The sequence below is a fragment of the Microchirus variegatus genome (assembly GCF_963457635.1).
Source record: "Microchirus variegatus genome assembly, chromosome: 13".
Classification (NCBI taxonomy): domain Eukaryota; kingdom Metazoa; phylum Chordata; class Actinopteri; order Pleuronectiformes; family Soleidae; genus Microchirus; species Microchirus variegatus.
In genome coordinates this window covers 24,133,324-24,151,890 of record NC_139814.1, presented here as the reverse complement: position 1 = coordinate 24,151,890, position 18,567 = coordinate 24,133,324, and the positions used below count along the sequence as shown (strand labels likewise).

The 18,567-nt window shown below is 44.5% G+C and overlaps 1 protein-coding gene across 2 annotated transcripts in view; it reads left to right on the top strand.

Moving 5' to 3' along the window:
* The window catches only part of LOC310935845 (triple functional domain protein), a 79,484-nt gene that overhangs the window by 55,193 nt on the left and 5,724 nt on the right, over window positions 1-18,567 (top strand). For both annotated transcript variants that reach the window (XM_083899816.1, XM_083899815.1), the window contains exons 20-53: window positions 62-403; window positions 511-625; window positions 1,639-1,754; window positions 1,840-1,962; window positions 2,855-3,049; window positions 3,139-3,254; window positions 4,414-4,480; window positions 4,561-4,670; window positions 5,591-5,660; window positions 6,323-6,412; window positions 6,505-6,597; window positions 6,675-6,786; window positions 7,719-7,909; window positions 8,166-8,267; window positions 9,637-9,666; window positions 9,974-10,116; window positions 10,244-10,343; window positions 10,426-10,669; window positions 10,778-10,885; window positions 11,769-11,962; window positions 12,639-12,809; window positions 14,776-14,871; window positions 15,227-15,375; window positions 15,473-15,539; window positions 15,620-15,723; window positions 15,809-15,878; window positions 15,978-16,067; window positions 16,156-16,248; window positions 16,481-16,531; window positions 16,619-16,696; window positions 16,786-16,977; window positions 17,064-17,244; window positions 17,345-17,587; window positions 17,678-18,186. In XM_083899816.1, coding sequence (XP_083755942.1) covers window positions 62-403; window positions 511-625; window positions 1,639-1,754; window positions 1,840-1,962; window positions 2,855-3,049; window positions 3,139-3,254; window positions 4,414-4,480; window positions 4,561-4,670; window positions 5,591-5,660; window positions 6,323-6,412; window positions 6,505-6,597; window positions 6,675-6,786; window positions 7,719-7,909; window positions 8,166-8,267; window positions 9,637-9,666; window positions 9,974-10,116; window positions 10,244-10,343; window positions 10,426-10,669; window positions 10,778-10,885; window positions 11,769-11,962; window positions 12,639-12,809; window positions 14,776-14,871; window positions 15,227-15,375; window positions 15,473-15,539; window positions 15,620-15,723; window positions 15,809-15,878; window positions 15,978-16,067; window positions 16,156-16,248; window positions 16,481-16,531; window positions 16,619-16,696; window positions 16,786-16,977; window positions 17,064-17,244; window positions 17,345-17,587; window positions 17,678-18,186 — 4,755 coding nt within the window. The remainder of the gene's footprint in view (window positions 1-61; window positions 404-510; window positions 626-1,638; window positions 1,755-1,839; window positions 1,963-2,854; window positions 3,050-3,138; window positions 3,255-4,413; window positions 4,481-4,560; window positions 4,671-5,590; window positions 5,661-6,322; window positions 6,413-6,504; window positions 6,598-6,674; window positions 6,787-7,718; window positions 7,910-8,165; window positions 8,268-9,636; window positions 9,667-9,973; window positions 10,117-10,243; window positions 10,344-10,425; window positions 10,670-10,777; window positions 10,886-11,768; window positions 11,963-12,638; window positions 12,810-14,775; window positions 14,872-15,226; window positions 15,376-15,472; window positions 15,540-15,619; window positions 15,724-15,808; window positions 15,879-15,977; window positions 16,068-16,155; window positions 16,249-16,480; window positions 16,532-16,618; window positions 16,697-16,785; window positions 16,978-17,063; window positions 17,245-17,344; window positions 17,588-17,677; window positions 18,187-18,567) is intronic.

Sequence of the window (18,567 nt, the reverse complement as noted above, 5' to 3'; positions counted from 1 at the left end):
GTATTTGTTCTTTTAATTGTTCTAACCCCCACCTCCTCCTCCTCCTCCCGCTTCTCTGCAGAAAACTCACCAGAGTGCTCTGCAGGTTCAGCAGAAGGCCGAGGCTCTGCTCCAGGCCAACCACTACGACATGGACCTGATCAGAGACTGTGCGGAGAGCGTGGCCTCGCACTGGCAGCAGCTCATGCTGAAGATGGAAGACAGACTCAAGCTGGTCAACGCGTCTGTGGCCTTCTACAAGACGTCTGAACAGGTGTGCAGCGTGTTGGAAAGCCTGGAGCAGGAGTATAAGAGGGAGGAGGACTGGTGCGGAGGAGCCGACAAACTGGGACCAAACTGTGACACGGACCACGTCAGCCCCATGATCAGCAAACACCTGGAGCAGAAGGAGGCCTTCCTCAAGGTAACGCTAACACACACACACACGCTGAAATACAGGATCAAGCTGAGGCGGAGTTTCAAGTTACATGTGTTTAATTAAAGTTTGTTGTGCGTTAATCCTTTAATCAGGCCTGCACTCTGGCCAGAAGAAATGCAGACGTCTTCCTCAAGTACATGCACAGGAACAGCGTCAACATGCCCGGGATGCTGAGTCACGTCAAAGCACCAGAGCAGCAGGTTAAAAGTGAGTGTCAGAAAAAAAGCAGAGTTCAAACGACACAATTAGCGAGATAATCCAACTGCTTTACTGGAAATTTGGTCCAAGTTGGCGACGGATCAAGATGTTTGATGATTGGGCTGCTTATTAAGAGATGAACATGGAGAAGTCTTCTAATGTAATGCATGTTAATGTATTTCAGAGGCAATGGGCCAATTCCAATTCCTATCTTAACCCTCAAGCTCAACCCTTAATCTTAACTGGTCCTCAAAACCAAGTGTTGAGGGTTATTTTGTCACTTAGAAATGGGACACCCCTTAGATGCAGTTACGTCTTCAGACTGTAGGGGGCAGAATAACGCGAAAGCTGCGTCCAGTCTGTCAACTCCAAAAAAAAAGAAGAAGAAGAAGAACACATTTACGTCAGGATTATATATTACGATCCGTTTGTCAGTCGTTATTAGGTTGTCAGTTAGTTATAAGATGATACTCATCAAATATTCAGCTGACAGTTACCACACACCACGACTTATTGACAAGTAGCAAACGATCATTTGTCCGCGCCGGCTATCGACAAAAGGTCGTAAAATAAAAATAAATGTTATGCAACAATGACGTCAGTAATCCATAATCTGGGCCTAAACTAAGATAATACAATGGTTTTCATCATTTTTATATCTCTATTAACAAAGAAAATACTTAATTTGTATCATACTCGTTTCGCTGCTTTCGGCGCCATCTTTGTTATATGAAAACACGCAATGCATTCTGGGTAGCCCTTGCTCCCAAGGGTGGTCTTGGAAAATCTCAATATTGAGGGCGATAAAGCCCTTAAACTTGCCCCTCAACTTAATTTTTCTGAGAATCGGGACAGCACTTGCACTAGAGGGAGCACATTTTTGAGATTGAGGGTTAAGATTGAGGATTAAGCAAGGAATTGGAATTCACCCCAAAGTCTAGTAAAGAGCGTAAAAAGCAGGGTACTTGATGATGGATGTTTGTGCTGAATGCATAAACACGTTTCGTCTCTTTTGCGTTCAGACATCCTCAATGAGCTGCTGCAGAGAGAGAATCGCGTCCTCCACTTCTGGACCATGAGGAAGCGGCGGCTGGACCAGTGTCAGCAGTATGTGGTGTTTGAACGCAGCGCCAAACAGGTAGAGAACGCTCCCATGAAAACACACAGCGTTAAAACCATCTGAACAGTACGTGAATCATTCATATGTCCATGTGTGTCTTCAGGCTCTGGAGTGGATCCACGACACCGGGGAGTTTTACCTGTCCACACACACCTCCACGGGCTCCAGTATCCACCACACGCAGGAGCTGCTGAAGGAACACGAGGACTTCCACATCACAGCCAAGGTGACGCTCAAGATTACACTCATGCTGTGGGTTTTTCTTTAGAAATGGCGTGTGGCAGGTAACTGTGGAGTCTCACTTCCTGCCTGCAGGCGGGGAATTTCCCAATTAAATTGTCTGGAAAGCGTCATGGCGGCGTGGGTGGCGGGCGTACAGTAACAGAATCACTGAGAAACTCTTATTATTGAAAGGGAAAAAACTTGGTCTTCAATGAATTTAACATTAAATGAATCAGAAATACACTCTAGACATTGTTAAGTTTTTAATTTGTTTCATGTTTTATAGGCAGTTTTAACTTGAGCTTAAAAAAGGTTTTTACATTGCTGTTTAAGTTTGAGCGTTACGGATTATTCTCATGTGACTGGAGGGAGGAGCCTCTTCACCTCATGATCTTCGAGTTTTAGTAAGATTTTGTGATCACTGTGGCCATTATTTTGGTTTTTGTGAATGTATCTGCTCCAAAAAATCCCATTTTTAAATACACAACCGTTCAAAAGTTTGGGCTCACTTAGAAATGGAAGGAAAAGCACTTTTTTTCAATGAATCTAACATTAAATGAATCAGAAATACACTCTATACATTGGTACTGTGGTAAACGACTATTTTAGCTGTAAACGTCTGGTTTTTAATAGAATATGTACATACATTAGGCTACTGGACGATTAGAAAACCCATGTGCAATGAGGAAAACATCATTATTTGTTATCTTGTCATTGTCTTGACTATATTTTCTATTCATTTTGCAACTCTTTTGATGAATAAAAGTCTGACGTTTAATGGAAAACAAAACACAATTGTATTGGTGACCTCAAACCTTTGAACAGCAGTGTAGGGATGTGTCCTCTGTTCAAACATCTTAACGTCTCTCTAATCTAATCCGTTCCTTTTGCTCCAGCAAACGAAAGAACGCGTGAAGCTGCTGATCCAGCTCGCCGACGGCTTCTGCGAGAAAGGCCACAGTCACGCGGGCGAGATAAAGAAGTGGGTGACGGCGGTGGACAAACGCTACCGCGACTTCTCCCTGCGCATGGACAAGTACCGCTGCAGCCTGGAGAAAGCCCTCGGCATCTGCTCGGACTCTAACAAAGCGGTGAGCGCTCGCGCGTGTTTTTTGGCTGAAATGATTGAACGCAGTTTGTGTCACAGACTCTCATCTGCGTCTCTGTGTCTCTGCGACAGAGTAAGGATCTCCAGCTGGACATCATTCCAGCCACGGCTCCAGGTTCTGAGGTCAAGCTCAGAGACGCCGCTCACGAGCTCAACGAGGAGAAACGCAAGTCGGCGCGCAGGAAGGAGTACGTGTGCACTTCCTGTTAGGAAGGAGGTTTCTGGTTTTTCTAAAGTGTGGTTCTGCGAGGTTCTGACTTAAAATTCAGCCACTTTTTAAAGAGCTCACCTGCAAAAATGTGCTGATTTAAAGGGCTGTTTCACCCATTTTTTACCACTTAAAACTTAAACTCCTTTTTTTAATTGACAGAAACTTTTATTTTCTTTGAAGGAAGTCATTTAATGTCAACTTTTTGTTGAGTTGTACTTATTTTTCCTCTGTTGCTGTGGGAATGAGACGTGTGTCTCAGATCCACTGTCTGATCATCAAATAACACACTTATCTATGGTAATTAGTAAGAAAATTGGGTGAAGTGGACATTTAAGTCTTCTTAATCTTACAATTACGACATAACCTCGCTGTTTGACAGCCGTTTTAACTTAAATTGGGTTTTTAAGTTTAAAGTTTAAACTTTTCCCCCAACTTCGAATGGATATCCACATTTTCCCACAGCCACACTTAAAAAAAAAAAAAACACCTAAACTATTGCTTTCACGTCTGAGTTTGTGAAATCTTAATGTTCCTTTTTCACATGTTTAAAGGTAAATGACTGTCTTGAGCTTCACAAACGTTGCTCCAGTGAGCACTAACCCGTGCTTAACCCAGTCAGAATTCCTGTTGGAAACAGGTTTTATTGCCCCAAAGCAGGAGGAGACATTAAACCCTCAAAGATACTCAGCAGAGCAGTTAAGCACTGACTTAAATGTTCTCAGGCTCATTGATGGTCCTCATCAACAGGAGCGTCGTCCCTGAACTGTTAACTATCGCTCTGGTTCTTCTCTTTTCTCTTTGTTGCAGCGTCAGCACGTTAACTGCAGACACAACAGACGAGCAAAACAAGTTTAGTATATATTTAGATATATGTCACAGGCAGGAAATGGACTCTGTCCTTTTATTTTATTGTGAGCAGCACAAATCACCAGCATGATTTCATTCATTTATTCACTCACGGCTACTTTTTATGACCCGTGTTTTATGGCCCGTAACTCTTTGATTATTCATTAGTGTAAATGGATGAGAGCTAGGAGAGCTGCAGAGGAAGGTGTCGTCATGGTGATTTATCATCAGACAACATGAGGACAATATGACACTTTGTAATTGTGTGTGTGTGTGTGTGTGTTGTCTAGGTTCATCATGGCAGAGCTGATTCAGACGGAGAAAGCCTACGTACGAGACCTGCGGGAGTGCATGGATGTGAGTTCAGCTTCACACACACACACACAGTGTTTTTGCTTGTTTATGTTGTTGATATTGACTGTTCTCGGTGCGTGCAGACTTACCTGTGGGAGATGACAAGCGGAGTCGAGGAGATTCCGCCAGGAATCATCAACAAGGAGCACATCATCTTTGGCAACATGCAGGACCTTTACGAGTTCCATCACAAGTAAGAAACAACTTTTTTTTAGGACGCTTTCACACCTATTGTTCGATTGCTTTGGTCTGCACCAGTCAGAAAAATGTTACAATGTAGCAAATGGACGTGGGTACGCTTTGCTTTCACATATGCATGGTTCTAAACCATTGGTTCTCAAAGTGCGGCCCGCGGGCCAATGGCGGCCCGCAGAAACATTTCTGGCGGCCCGCAATGAATTAGAGTTGATAGTTTTAATCCAGGAGCTACTAAGCTTGTTAAATGTTTATTGGACATTACTGGATACAGACCAATAAGTGTAAACTGTAGAACTGCAATCTGGTCATTAAAATTATTACAAATGGGATTTCTTGCTGTTTTTTTTTCTTTGGTGGCCCTCTGTCCAACGTTGGGTTCCTAAATTGGCCCTCAGGTATCAAAACTTTGAGAACCCCTGTTCTAAACGGACCAAAATAGACAAAGAAGACCATCGGCAAAGGAACCGGACTAATTCGGACGATTTCCACCTATATCGCTGTGCTGCCGTAGCGAGCCCGGTGGGGATTGGCGCTGGGCGGAGGCCATTGCAAAACCACGGCGCGGACGTTCCGCGTGGAAATTCGGCATTATCCCGAATCTCATCTCATACCCATAATGCATTAAACTCGACCGTTTTTGCCCCATTTGGTTTGGTTGCTTTCGCACACCAGAGAAACCGCACCAAAGTAGAGCGGATAAAGAGGTCCGGTCGATTTGGTGCGCACCAAAGTACCGAGATTACATTCACACCTACGCAAACGAACCGAACCAAGGGACCAAACGCTGTAGGTGTGAAAGCACACTTCACTCGTTGTGTGTGAATAACTTGTTAAATATCGAGTGTTCAACCCAGTTTTTCCTTTTAGAAAAGCTTCTCTTTTTTTCTTCCCCTCTTTCTTTCCTTGTGTTGTCAGCATCTTTCTTAAAGAGCTGGAGAAATACGAGCAGCTGCCAGAGGACGTCGGCCACTGCTTTGTCACCTGGGTATGTCTCATTTTACATTTAAATAAGACTCATTGAGATTAAAAATCTCTGTTTACAGCACCGTAACCATCATACATACAAGAAATTAATGGATAAAACAGTAAAAGTGCTAAAAAGTACAGATTTAGTAATGAGTACTCACGCTGTGATCTATCAGTCGTCTCAGTTCATTTCCTATGGGAGAAACAGTTGTAGAAATAGTTAAATAATAATTAAAAACATAGAAAAATCTTTAAATAAGTGAAATAGTTGGATGAATGTTCTGAACGAGCCAAATCTTTCCATGTATGAATCATTGAAATTGGCTGAAAAATGTAGCCGGGAAATAGCCACCATGTGTAATATTATAATAATTATTATTATAATAATAATTCAGCATTCCAGACTATCCAACTTTATTTATAAAGCACTTTAAAAACAACAACAGCTGAAACAAAGTGCTGTACATCAGAGATAAATAAATAAAACATACAAACGTGTGACCTAATAGACCTAAGAACAAACAATAAAATATACAAACAACACAAATAAACAGGTCATTCAATAAAACTATAAGAAAGGTACGAACCGTCTCATTCTGGGTCAAAAGCCAAAGAATAAAGACGAGTACAGCTTAGTTTCCTCAATCATTGAGAGCTGTTTCTTTCTTTTTCCTCCTTAAGGCCGATAAGTTCCAGATGTACGTGAACTACTGTAAGAACAAGCCTGACTCCACACAGCTCATCCTGGAGCATGCTGGGAACTATTTCGATGTGAGTATCGTCTGTGAATCGGTCGTTAAGTGGAAGAGGGAGCAGTTGTGATCACACAAATCCTTTATCCTTTCTCATGTGGCCGTTTACAGGAGATTCAGCAGAGACACAGACTGGCTAACTCCATCTCCTCGTACCTGATCAAACCTGTGCAGAGAATCACCAAGTATCAGCTCCTGCTCAAGGTATCATGATCACCAAATCACTAAATCACAGCTCTGTGGTTTCCCGTCCTCATGCTGATCATGTTTTTCATATTTAGGAGCTGCTGACCTGCTGTGAAGAAGGTAAAGGAGAGATCAAAGACGGCCTGGAGGTGATGCTCAGCGTTCCCAAGAAAGCCAACGATGCCATGCACCTCTCTATGCTCGAAGGTGGGAAACACTCCCTGCTTCTTATTTGATCTTTTATTTATTAAAGGTGCAACTGGAGGTAGAGATGAAGATGTTGAGGTTCTCTTTGGGAGTGACGAAGATGGATAGGATCAGGAATGAGTTCATCAGAGGGACAGCACGTTAGATGTTTTGGAGATAAGGTCATGGTCAGGCCAGAGGAGGGATAGTGAATATATTGGTAGAAGGATGCTGGGGTTTTAACTGCCAGGCAGGAGGTCTAGAGGAAGACCAAAGAGAAGATTTATGGATGTACAGAGTTCCTACGCAGTATGGAAAAGTATGGAATTTAATTTGAGTAATTTCCAGGTCTGGATAAGTATGGAAAAGGGGTAAAAAGTATGGTATGGTGTTGTTTCCAGACGATTATCTCACTTTCTAAAATTAAATATATTAATATATACAAATCAAAACAAGTTACTAACGCAACATAGCCTACCTGTAGATGATATAGAATGGTGTCGAGTCATAATGGTTACTGTTACTGACTGCAATTCTCATTTATTTATTAATTTCCATACGTGTCCTCGAGCCAACCACCGATTGTCGGCCGTGACAGTGTCATGGGTCGATGCAAGGGCTGGCCTCAGGAAAAATGAGTGAAGGATTTTTAAAACCATTAGTTTACATAATAAGCATCTAACAATTGTTATTCAGATGTTTAATATTGACTGAAAAATCCTCTGAGAAGTCTGGAAAAGTATGGAATTTCGAAATGGAAAATGTGTAGGAACTCTGGATGTAGTGAAAGAGGAGATGAAGTCAGCTGGTGTGAGAGAGGAGGATACAGAGAACAGGGTTAGATGGAGGAGGTTGATTCGCTGTGTGCGACCCCTGAAGGGAGCAGCCAAAAGATTAAAACTTTATAATGATGATTTTTCCACTCCTGTCCTCTCCTTCTCCACCGACCTCAGGTTTTGATGAGAACATCGAGTCCCAGGGCGAGCTCATCCTCCAGGAGTCCTTCCAGGTCTGGGACCCGAAGACTCTGATCCGTAAAGGCAGAGAGCGTCACCTCTTCCTCTTCGAGATGTCGCTCGTCTTCAGCAAAGAGGTCAAGGACTCGAATGGCAGGAGCAAATACATCTATAAGAGCAAACTCTTTGTAAGTGTGAGGAGACGTGTTTGAACTCCTTCAGCTTCACTGAGGTTCACTTTTAAAGACTCACCTCTTCTCCGTGGTCTTCCCTTCAGGAGGAGAGCAGTCAACTTCTATCTAAATGTTGTTATTTTACTATTCTATACCTCTTGCTTTGCTAAACCTATGATGATAATTAAGCCTCAGTGATAATGAAGTGTCATTCCCCGATACAGACGATTAAGGTTTACTTCCTTGTCCTCGTTCATGTTCTTCCTCTCAGACGTCAGAGTTGGGGGTGACGGAGCACGTCGAAGGAGACCCGTGTAAATTTGCTCTGTGGGTGGGACGCACCCCGACGTCTGACAACAAGATTGTGCTCAAGGTAAAAAACAATCAAACATCCTTCTTTTTTTGTTCCTTTCTCAAATAGAGCTGCAACTAACGATTATTTTCGTCATCGATGAATCGATTGATCCGTAAAATGTCAGAAAAGCGTTGATCAGTGTTTGTCAATCCTGGAAATTACCAAATGTTCTCCAACCAAAATGATTCAGTTTTCATGATTTCTTTGTTATGTGGAGCAAAGAAACAAGGAGAATGTTCACATTTAAGAAGCTAAAATCTTGTTTTAATCATGAAAAAAAAAGCTTCAAACCGATTAATTGGTTATCAAAATAGTTGATTAATGATCGATGAATCGTTTCAGCTCTATTCTCAAATAACTTTTTTGTTTAGGTTTGACCGATGTAAAGTAAAACCTGGAGAGCAAAGAGTTCACTCAGAGGCTACTAAATTCAGTTTAGCACTTTTATAATGAATCAGTTTAACTTCTAAAAAGATTTCTTGTTGCAGTTGAAACACACACCTGTTATGGTGTAGTGGTCGTCCCTGAGGGTGAGGAGGTCATTGTTGACCTGATGTGTTGTTAAATCTTGAATCGGTCAAACCTAAGCTACTTTTTCTTCTTATTATTCTAATCTTTCCTCTTTGATGTTGCATGAAGTGGAACAAAATGTCTCCTCCTCTGTCTCCGTCGAGCTTCTGTCCTGCGGTTAAGTTGTGTTATTTCGTTGGGCACATCTGTTTGTTTCTGTATCTGGGCCTGTGTGTGTGTGTGTGTGTTTGATTTTCCCTTGGATGTTTGTATCTCTTGTATTTCGTCTCTCGTGGGCTGACGTTGTTTCCACCGACGCTGCTGACACTGACCCCTGAACACCCACAGACCCTGCTGCAACTGGCTCCGTGCCACTTCATGCGAAGCTTTTTAAAAGACGTTAAACACAGTAGAAAAACAGTAGAAATGAAGACGTTGCAGTGATTTCATTGTGTGTGTGGGGGTGCGTTTGTGTTGTCCTGTGGATGAAAACTGTCACAGATGGATGTGAGTGTGTGTGTGTGTGTGTCAGCCGTCGCAGCAGCAGCATGAAGCCAGAAAAACCCTAACACGTAGAACTGAGTGTAACAACTCCACCATACAAACTAACCACGGAGAAGCAGTCTCCTCACACACACACTCACACACACACACACACACACACACACACACACACACACACACACAAACAGAGACAGGCAGATGGACACCAGTGATGACAAAAACACTACTACACATTAAATTTGGCTTTGACTGCACTTTCAGCGTGGGTTTATATCAGTGTTGTGCGTTTTTCGTTTTTTTTTGTCAGCATAAGAAAAATGTCATGAACCAAACCAGTGAAATTCTCTATTTTATTTTATCTTAAATTTCAAAGCTAAGTCAGGGATCCAAACACGGAGCCATGGTGAGTACAAACTATCCCACGACACAGAACCTCTGCACAGCCACCGCTCACAAGTCTGAACACACACACACGCTCTTTGCACTTCTTATCCTCACTTTTGAATCGATTTGAATACAAAAATACTGACAACACTGATTTGAAAACTGTATTAAACACACATTAAAATGAACTTAAAGTTGATAAGAGATGATAAAGAGATGATTTCAGACTTGTGAGACACACACACACACAGAGTGAAACAAGAATTCTAAGGGAATCAACTTTCCCAACAACTCTAACTCAAGACTTTTGCCTCTGTGACTCACAGGCGTCGAGCATCGAGAACAAGCAGGACTGGATCAAGCACATCAGAGAGGTGATCCAGGAGCGAACCATTCACCTGCGGGGGGCGCTCAAAGAGCCCATACATATTCCAAAACCGAGCACAGCCAAGCACCACAAGGGACGAAGGTAAATTGTCACAGAGAGCAGAGATCATACAAAAAAAGTGATGTTTTTATTTGAATATTTCACCGTGAAGGTGTTTTAAACTCACTCTAAATGATGATGATGATGATGATGTGTGTGTGTGTGTTAGGGATGGAGAGGACTTGGACAGTCAGGGTGAAGGCAGCAGCCAACCAGACACCATCTCTCTGGCATCACGCACCTCTCAGAACACACTGGACAGTGATAAGGTGAGAATTTATTTACCCCGTTAGACGTAACAGTGGATGTTCACCGTAAGCCGAACATCTCGCTGATCCTCTGCTCCCTCAGCTCTCCGGCGGCTGCGAGCTGACCGTGGTCATCCACGACTTCATGGCCAGCAACAGCAACGAGCTGACGGTGCGGCGCGGTCAGACGGTGGAGGTGCTGGAGCGATGTCACGACAAACCCGACTGGTGCCTGGTCAGGACCACGGACCGCTCGCCGGCGCTGGAGGGCCTGGTGCCGTGCTCCATGCTCTGCATCGCTCACTCCAGGTCGTCCATGGAGATGGAGGGGATCTTCAACCACAAAGGTCAGAAAGGAGTGCTGCGTGAGAAGGATTTAAGATGTTTTTTTTTAATTTAACCCAGTGGCTGTAAAAGCTTCGGCCTTTCAATGTTTGCGTCTTTGTGTGTTTTAGACACTTTGTCAGTGTGCAGCAATGACTCCATCATGCCGGGATCGTCTGCCACGCTTCAGCCCGGTCATGGGATCGGCTCTCACACGTCACCAGGTCCAAAAAGACCAGGTAATGATCCTGTACAATTAAATAAAGAGTGTTTTAAATAATACAGATAATTTTTAGTTAAAGCGGACCTAGACCGGAAGTTCCAATTAACACTGTTTTTTAGTGTGTATCTGCGTCATTACCTTGTTTAAGAAGCCCTGAAGGTTCTAAAAAAACAGTTCAGCCACTGCTGAGAACGCTGTGTTTTATTGTAATCTCAGGCTCAGCGAGATCTCTGAAAAAACCCGGTCTGGTTACGTAAACACTGGTTCTCCTGAACAGCAAATCCTCTCGCTCCGGGCACTAGTCCGGGCACATCCAGTTGTGTACATTGAACCACAGAAGAAGAATGTCCGTTGTGGAGGTGTTTCACGAGCGACAGTCTCTTCTGACTCCGGGTCAAAGGTCGTCAAAGGGACTGCGGCGGGGAGTCGTGAAGAAGCTATTTTTAAACACTGTTAAAACAATGTTTTGATAATGAGTAGCAGTGCATCCACTGTTCCAGGGGGGGGGGGAGCTGCGCTTCTGAGAGCGGGTGTCCTGAATATGTCACTTCCGGGTATTGGCCAATCACAAGACAGTTGGGAAGGCTCTACACTGACCAATCACAAGACACTGTCTTCTGGGGGTGAGATTTATGTCTGAAATATCGCAGCTGGGGAACAGCGTCAGAAAAGAGGATTTCTATCGGCTCGTTTACAGCAACTAGGAGGTTTTTGACCATAAAAACAAGTTAATGTATGTAAGTAGACCTCCATAACTAACATATATGTGCAACAGGACCACTCTATGTGAGCTTTAAAAAATAAGAATTAAATCTTTAAAAATGAGGGCTTTGTTCTGACACTTTCATCCTCAACTGTTAGTTAAACTCACTGTGGCGTACATTTGACCCGTTGCCTAGGTAACACCCTGCGGAAGTGGCTCACCAGCCCGGTGCGTCGGCTAAGCAGCGGCAAGGCAGATGGCCACGTGAAGAAACTGGCTCACAAGCACAAGAAGAGCCGCGAGGTGAGGAAGAGCGGGGAGATGACAATGGGCTCGCAGAAAGACTCTGACGACAGCGCCGCTACACCTCAGGACGAGACTGTGGAGGAGGTGAGTGGACACGCGAGTGGAGGTTTTTTATTATTAAAATTTAACTTCTGGTTTGAAAACAAAGCTAACAATGCTCGGTGCACGTTTAAAGGCAAAGATATGAGTTGAGATAAGTTGGATATGACCATTTTCACACGTGACAACGGGCAAAATATTGGATAAATCTTGGCTCTGGGTCACATAGACTGACCCAAACCCCATTGAGGTTTTTTAAATCAGAGCTGAAGACACACTTGTACACACTCTTAAACGGTTTGTTTTTGTACTTTCCCATGTTGTTTTAGTTTGTCTGTTATGTTTTATTAGTGTGTCTTATCTATCTTCTCAGCATTGTTATTCTATTTTATTTTGATTCTATATTTTACTACACTGTCAAGCACTTTGATAGAAAGTGCTATAGAAATAAATGTATAATTATTATTATTATAAACTGGATTTAGCCCTTAGATTTCTCCCTGTGTGCGTGTGTTTTCTCCGGTTTCCTCCCAAAGTCTAAAAACATGCAGATTTAGGCAAATCAGAGACTCTAAATTGACCGTAAGTGTGAGCGTGGATGGTTGTTTGTCTCCGTATGGGCTCCTGTGATGGACTTGACCCTCGTGTGGAGGATAAAGCGGTAAAAGATGAACATGGATGGATGGATTTAGCCCTAATATCTACTCTGTGTGTCTCGCAGAGAGTTCGTAACGAGGGCCTGTCGAGCGGCACCCTGTCCAAGTCCAGTTCCTCGGGGATGCAGAGCTGCGGCGAGGAGGAGGGCGAGGAAGGCGCCGACTCGGTGCCGCTGCCTCCGCCCATGGCCATACAACAGCACAGCCTGCTGCAGCCGGACTCACAGGACGACAAGGTGAGCAGAGGGAGGAGGACCATAGCTGCAGAGTCAGGGGGTCATAGAGAGAGGAGAGAGGGGTACAGAGGTCACACCGACTCTCGTAGGGTGCAAGAAGGAGCTGGTATTAACGAACTCTAACTCTATAAACCTGAGCTTGATGTGATGATGTGAGAAGCTCATTAGTCCATGTATAAAAGGATTGGATTAATCCTGATTAATCACGGCTAATACTGCAGTTAATCACAGCGATTTCTAAGCGACTTTTCACGTCAACATTTCTGGTTCTCTGCCCTTTTTTATGACAGAAATGGTGATGAATAGAAGAAAATAGCTTCATATATAGTATGAAATATAGAAGTTTTCTGTTGACGTGATCTAAAAAAGGCTGCATTACAAAAGTTTATTGATCTTTAACTTTCCTTCTCAAGTTGTTCCCTCATTTAAAAAGCTACTCACGATCAGATGAGTCCAGCTCTTGTGCTTCGTCACGTTATTAGATCTTAGATTTAATATTTCTGCTCATTTCAGTTTGTTTTCACTTTACTTTTTTCCAAAAGAAGGACTTCCGACACCGTTTTAAAATGACTGCTTGGCTTCTGTTGCTCTGCTTTGAAGTAGAAAAGCCTTGATTTGAGTTTCTGATAATCCACGTCTAAAGCGCAGACTCCTCTGACACTAATTTCTGTTTCTCTTTGTTTTTTTGTTCTTTCGTTTCCTGGTTGTATCGTTTACTGTTTGCCATGCTGTAGCATTACCTTGATTTATGTCCTGTCTTTGCTTTGTCTCAGTTTCCATACCTGTCCATCTGAAAAAGCCCCGCTCTTCCCCTCTGTCTCTTCCCTCAGTCGACTCTTCGATTCTCTCTTTTTTCCCCTCCCTCGCTCTTCAGCTTTAAATACTATCGAGTCAAAAAAGCCTCTCTTTTTTTTCTTCTCCTTTTGGTTTTCTAAAGCAAACGAGACTAGACGTAGACTTTTCTTTATAAAAGTCACTCTTTTGTCCCAACTTTTGTATTGATGTATTTTTCTTCTTTTTCTTAAACATTTTTTTCTTTTAGTGCAGTTTTTTCCCTTCCATCTTCTTTGAGTTTCACAAAGAGACGACGTGTGTAGCTCAGAGTCTAATTGGACGAAAACGTGGAGGTTTTTGTCAGACTTTTGAGGCTCTAATGCCCAATTTGTGCCAACTTAAATCCCCCCCAAAAAAGCCCTGCAGCTGCTTCTCTGCATGTGTTTTATTCATAGGAAGGAGGAGGAGAGGATGGTAAGTGAGGTTTAAATCAGGATAAATACAAACACAAAGCGAACCCCAAGACACTGAGGTGAAAATTCAAAAGCCCCTCCTGTTCCCATCATCCCCCGCTCCCTCACCTCGCCCCGCCCACTCGTCCTCATCTGCCTTTACCCTCTGTGCGTTGACCTCATTACCCATGCAAGTAATTGGAATCTCTAAACGCTGGTCGAGGCCAGAGGGGCACACAGTCACAGCCTCACCCTGAAAACCTAATTGGGAGAAACTCTTGAAGCACAGCACAGCAAGGGTGAGATTCTCCTCAACTATATACACACATATATATTTATATATATATATATTAATACACCTCTTTCATTCTGTTCACATCCTTTCTTTATTTCAGAGAGTCTGCCTGAGAAAAGCCACACAAACACATCTTCCTCTCTTCTCCCCATCACCTTTATTTCTTTCTAACTTTTCACTTTCTTTACTTTTCTCTTAATGAACCTCGAGCTTTTACGTCCCAGTCTTCAATGACTGAGAACTTTTAACAAACACCTTCACCAAGTCATCACAAAATATGAATTAAACTTAAGCTAGTAACTAAACTTACTCTGGAGCATTTCTGTTGTTGTTTTTATTATTATTATTATTATTGATAGCAGTCGTGGTCAGTGAAGGTTGCCGTTGTCACACGTTAATCGTTAATCCTTCTCACGTCCTCGTCTCTCTCCGTCTCTCGTCTCAGACCTCCTCTCGCCTGTCGGTGCGTCCGTCCAGTTCGGAGACGCCCAGCGCGGCGGAGTTGGTGAGCGCCATCGAGGAGTTGGTCAAGAGCAAGATGGTAGGATTACAGGGCGGGATTAACCGGAGCTTTCTCGCACCTACTCATCTTTAAAAGGGATTATTTTTAAATACAGCGGCAGAGCTTTTCTGTGTGTTGTAGTATTTTCGGGTTACGGTTACTCACAGAGTGAACAGCGGTGAAGCGCTGATGAAGCGGCGCCGGTCGATTTTATGTCATCACAGTTTTCTATTTCTGGCTCTGGTGGCTCATTAAGACATATTTTTAGACGCCGCAGAGACGGGAGAGAAACTGTTTTCAGCCCTGACTAAAAATATATTTTATCTGAAGATGAGAAATGGTCCAGTTATAAAAGTTTATTGTGTTTATTACTAACTTGGTTGTGGTGATGCAGGCTCTGGAGGACAGACCCAGCTCTCTGTCTGTAGAGCAGGGCGACAGCAGCTCTCCGTCTTTCAACCCGTCCGACAACTCCCTCCTGTCCTCGTCCTCCCCCGTCGACGAGATGGACGAGCGGAGGAACAGCGTCCTCAAGAAAAGACAGTACGTCTACAGACTCCTCCTACATGTTGTGTTATAGCGCTGTTTTGATTTGGAAGTTTAGCCAACTGTCTTTTGTTTTGTGCGTTTGTTGCTGTAGTCACATTCTGCTGGAGCTGGTGGAGACGGAGAGAGAATACGTCAGAGACCTGGGTCTAGTGGTGGACGTGAGTAGTAGGACAACAGATCCGAAATATTGCAGTTTCAGTTTTGAATCCATTAAAACAGTGAGTTCCTGATGCGTTAGGGCTACATGGCGCGTATGAAGGAGGAGGGCGTCCCCGATGACATGAAGGGGAAAGACAAGATTGTGTTTGGCAACATCCACCAGATCTTTGACTGGCACAAAGAGTACGTGGATGCACATGAGAGTTTCACAGCTTCACAATCACTCACTTTCCTCAGTCGCTCATGTTCTTTCCTCTTTCCTGCTCAGATTCTTCCTCGGGGAGTTGGAGAAATGTTTGGAGGACCCTGACAGACTGGGACCGCTCTTTCTCAAACAGGTTTGTCACGATACATCTCCAACTTCTAGTAGTTTAGTTTATATTTTATATTTGACTGTGTTTTTAATATATTATGGGTGTAATTTCTTTGATTTCCAGGAGCGGAGACTAAACATGTATGTAGTCTACTGTCAGAACAAGCCCAAATCAGAGCACATCGTCTCAGAGTACATCGACACCTACTTCGAGGTACGAGCTCATTATTATCATCATCATCATCCGACACAGGGTTTTTCATCAGGATTTCAGTCTCTAGAGTAATTAATGACTTTTGCAGGATCTGAAGCAGCGACTGGGACACAGACTACAGATCACAGACCTGCTCATCAAACCAGTCCAGAGGATCATGAAGTACCAGCTGCTGCTCAAGGTCAGTGTGTCACCAACACTACTTTTTTGTGTCCTATACCGATATTATAGACGATATTAGTCCGATACAGTCATTTTAGAGCATTTATGAAGCTGTTAACACCACATTTGTGCTGAATCATTTGTGTAATAAATATTCTTCTCCTCCGAAAGAGAAGAAATAAACAGCCCTAACATGACAGATACAGATTCCAATCCCTACTTTACTGACACACGTTTCCTTTTTCTCGCAGGACTTTCTGAAACACTCTAAAAAGGCCGGAGTGGAGTCCATGGAGTTGGAGGTAAGATCAGAGATCTCAAAGCTCTCCTCTTCTAAATTTCAGAATTTCACATCATCATCAACTTCTGGTGTTTCCCGTTTCTTACAGAAAGCAGTAGAGGTCATGTGCATCGTTCCCAAAAGGTGTAATGACATGATGAATGTTGGCCGCCTTCAGGGATTCGATGTAAGCGATGACATTAAATCACACTCCTTTACCCCACTTTTACTTCTTCCTCTAATTCAGTCTAATCTCACTCACGTCTCTTTGTCCAGGGGAAGATCGTGGCTCAGGGACGACTCTTACTGCAGGACACTTTCATGGTGTGTGACCCAGAGGGAAGTCTCATCGGCCGCATGAAGGAGAGGAGAGTCTTCCTCTTTGAGCAGCTGGTCATCTTCAGCGAGCCCCTGGACAAGAAGAAGGGTTTCTCGTTACCGGGGTTTCTCTACAAGAACAGCATCAAGGTAAAAAGAGGATGTTTTGTAAATATGTGGGATTTAGCGCCCTCTTGTGGAACATGTAAGTAATCACCCGTGTTGTTCTTGTGCAGGTGAGCTGCTTGGGTCTGGAGGACAACCTGGAGAACGATCCCTGTAAGTTCATCCTCACATCTCGCTCGACCAACGGCACCGTGGAGACCTTCGTGCTTCACTCCTCTCACCCCGGGGTTCGCGAGGTCTGGACGCTTCAGATCAGCCAGATCCTCGAGAGCCAGCGCAACTTCCTAAATGGTACGCTAACAAACACACACAAACACACAGACAGAGGACAGCAAAGCTAGTTGCCACACGTTTGCCGTGGTTTCTTTAACAGCTCTGACCTCACCAATAGAGTATCAGAGGAACCATGTAGGGGCGAGCGGTGGCTCGTGTCCCCCCAGCACGGCAGCTCCAGGTGGAGGAACCACTGGGTCGTGTGCGTCTCCTGCAGTCGGAAGCCCTCAGAGCAGTTCTGTCCAGTCAGGACAGCAGGGTGGCTCCCGGCGGCCCTCCAGAATCCCCCAACCGTCCCGCCTCCCCCAGCCTCTACGCCACCACCCCGGGGCTGACCCCAACGGCCCCAACAAGATGTCAGGTATGACGGAACATCTCCATGTGTCTGAAGTTTGTTTGTTTTTTTTCTAAAATGTGACTGAAGTTTAAGTTTTGTTGGCTTATGGTCCAGGTTCATCCCCTCGTCCCGTCCCACCTCCCCAGCTCCCTCCGGGGGGCAGCCCACAGGGCAAGCGCCCCAGCCAAACCCCAGAAGACCAAGCACAGACCCCCACTCCTGCCAACGCCGTAGCCCCCATCCCTCGCGCCACAATCGGGCCTCTGCCCGCCACGCCCACGTCTAAAGCGCGGCCTGGAGCCGTGCCTCCTCTGGCCTCGCCGCTGTCCGCTCTGAGCTCTAGCAAAGACGTCCTCCCTCCTCCCCCTCCCAGCCCTGGCCAGAAGTCTGCGTCTGGATTCTGGAGCTCTATGCCAGGCTCTCCAGCCAGCCGGCCTGGCTCGTTCACCTTCCCCAGTGAGGCGGGAGAGAGTCCCGTTCGCCAGAACTCAAACCAGATCCAGGCTGGCTCTGGGTCCGGGAGCCAAAGCCACAGGCACTCGACGCACAGCAAGGAGGCGGACCGCATGAGTACGTGCTCATCGGCGAGCGAGCAGTCCATCCAGTCCACCCAGAGTAACGGGGTAAGACGTCTGCGACTAACACCGAGGCAGAGGGAGAAGTGGTGTGTGTCCTCTCTGTCTGCTGTCCTGCTGCAGACAGAGCTACTAATCTGTCATTTCTGACAAACCTTCACTTGCTCTTCAACATCATCCTCGCTAGTGGAACTCCTTCCAGCTCTTCAGTGATTTCCTAGATCTTTACTCCTAACAAAGCTTCTACTAACACCTGACTTCCTCTTGGCCGTCACTTCACCTTCCCGCTGTCTTCATGGTTTTTCACTTAAACAGTCAAAAAATCTACTTTTTCCTGCCACTAACCTCCGACGTTTGTGGTTCGCCTGCAAACGTGCTCGAAACCAAGATCATACAAGCTAACGTTCCTCCTCAGAGACGAGTGACATG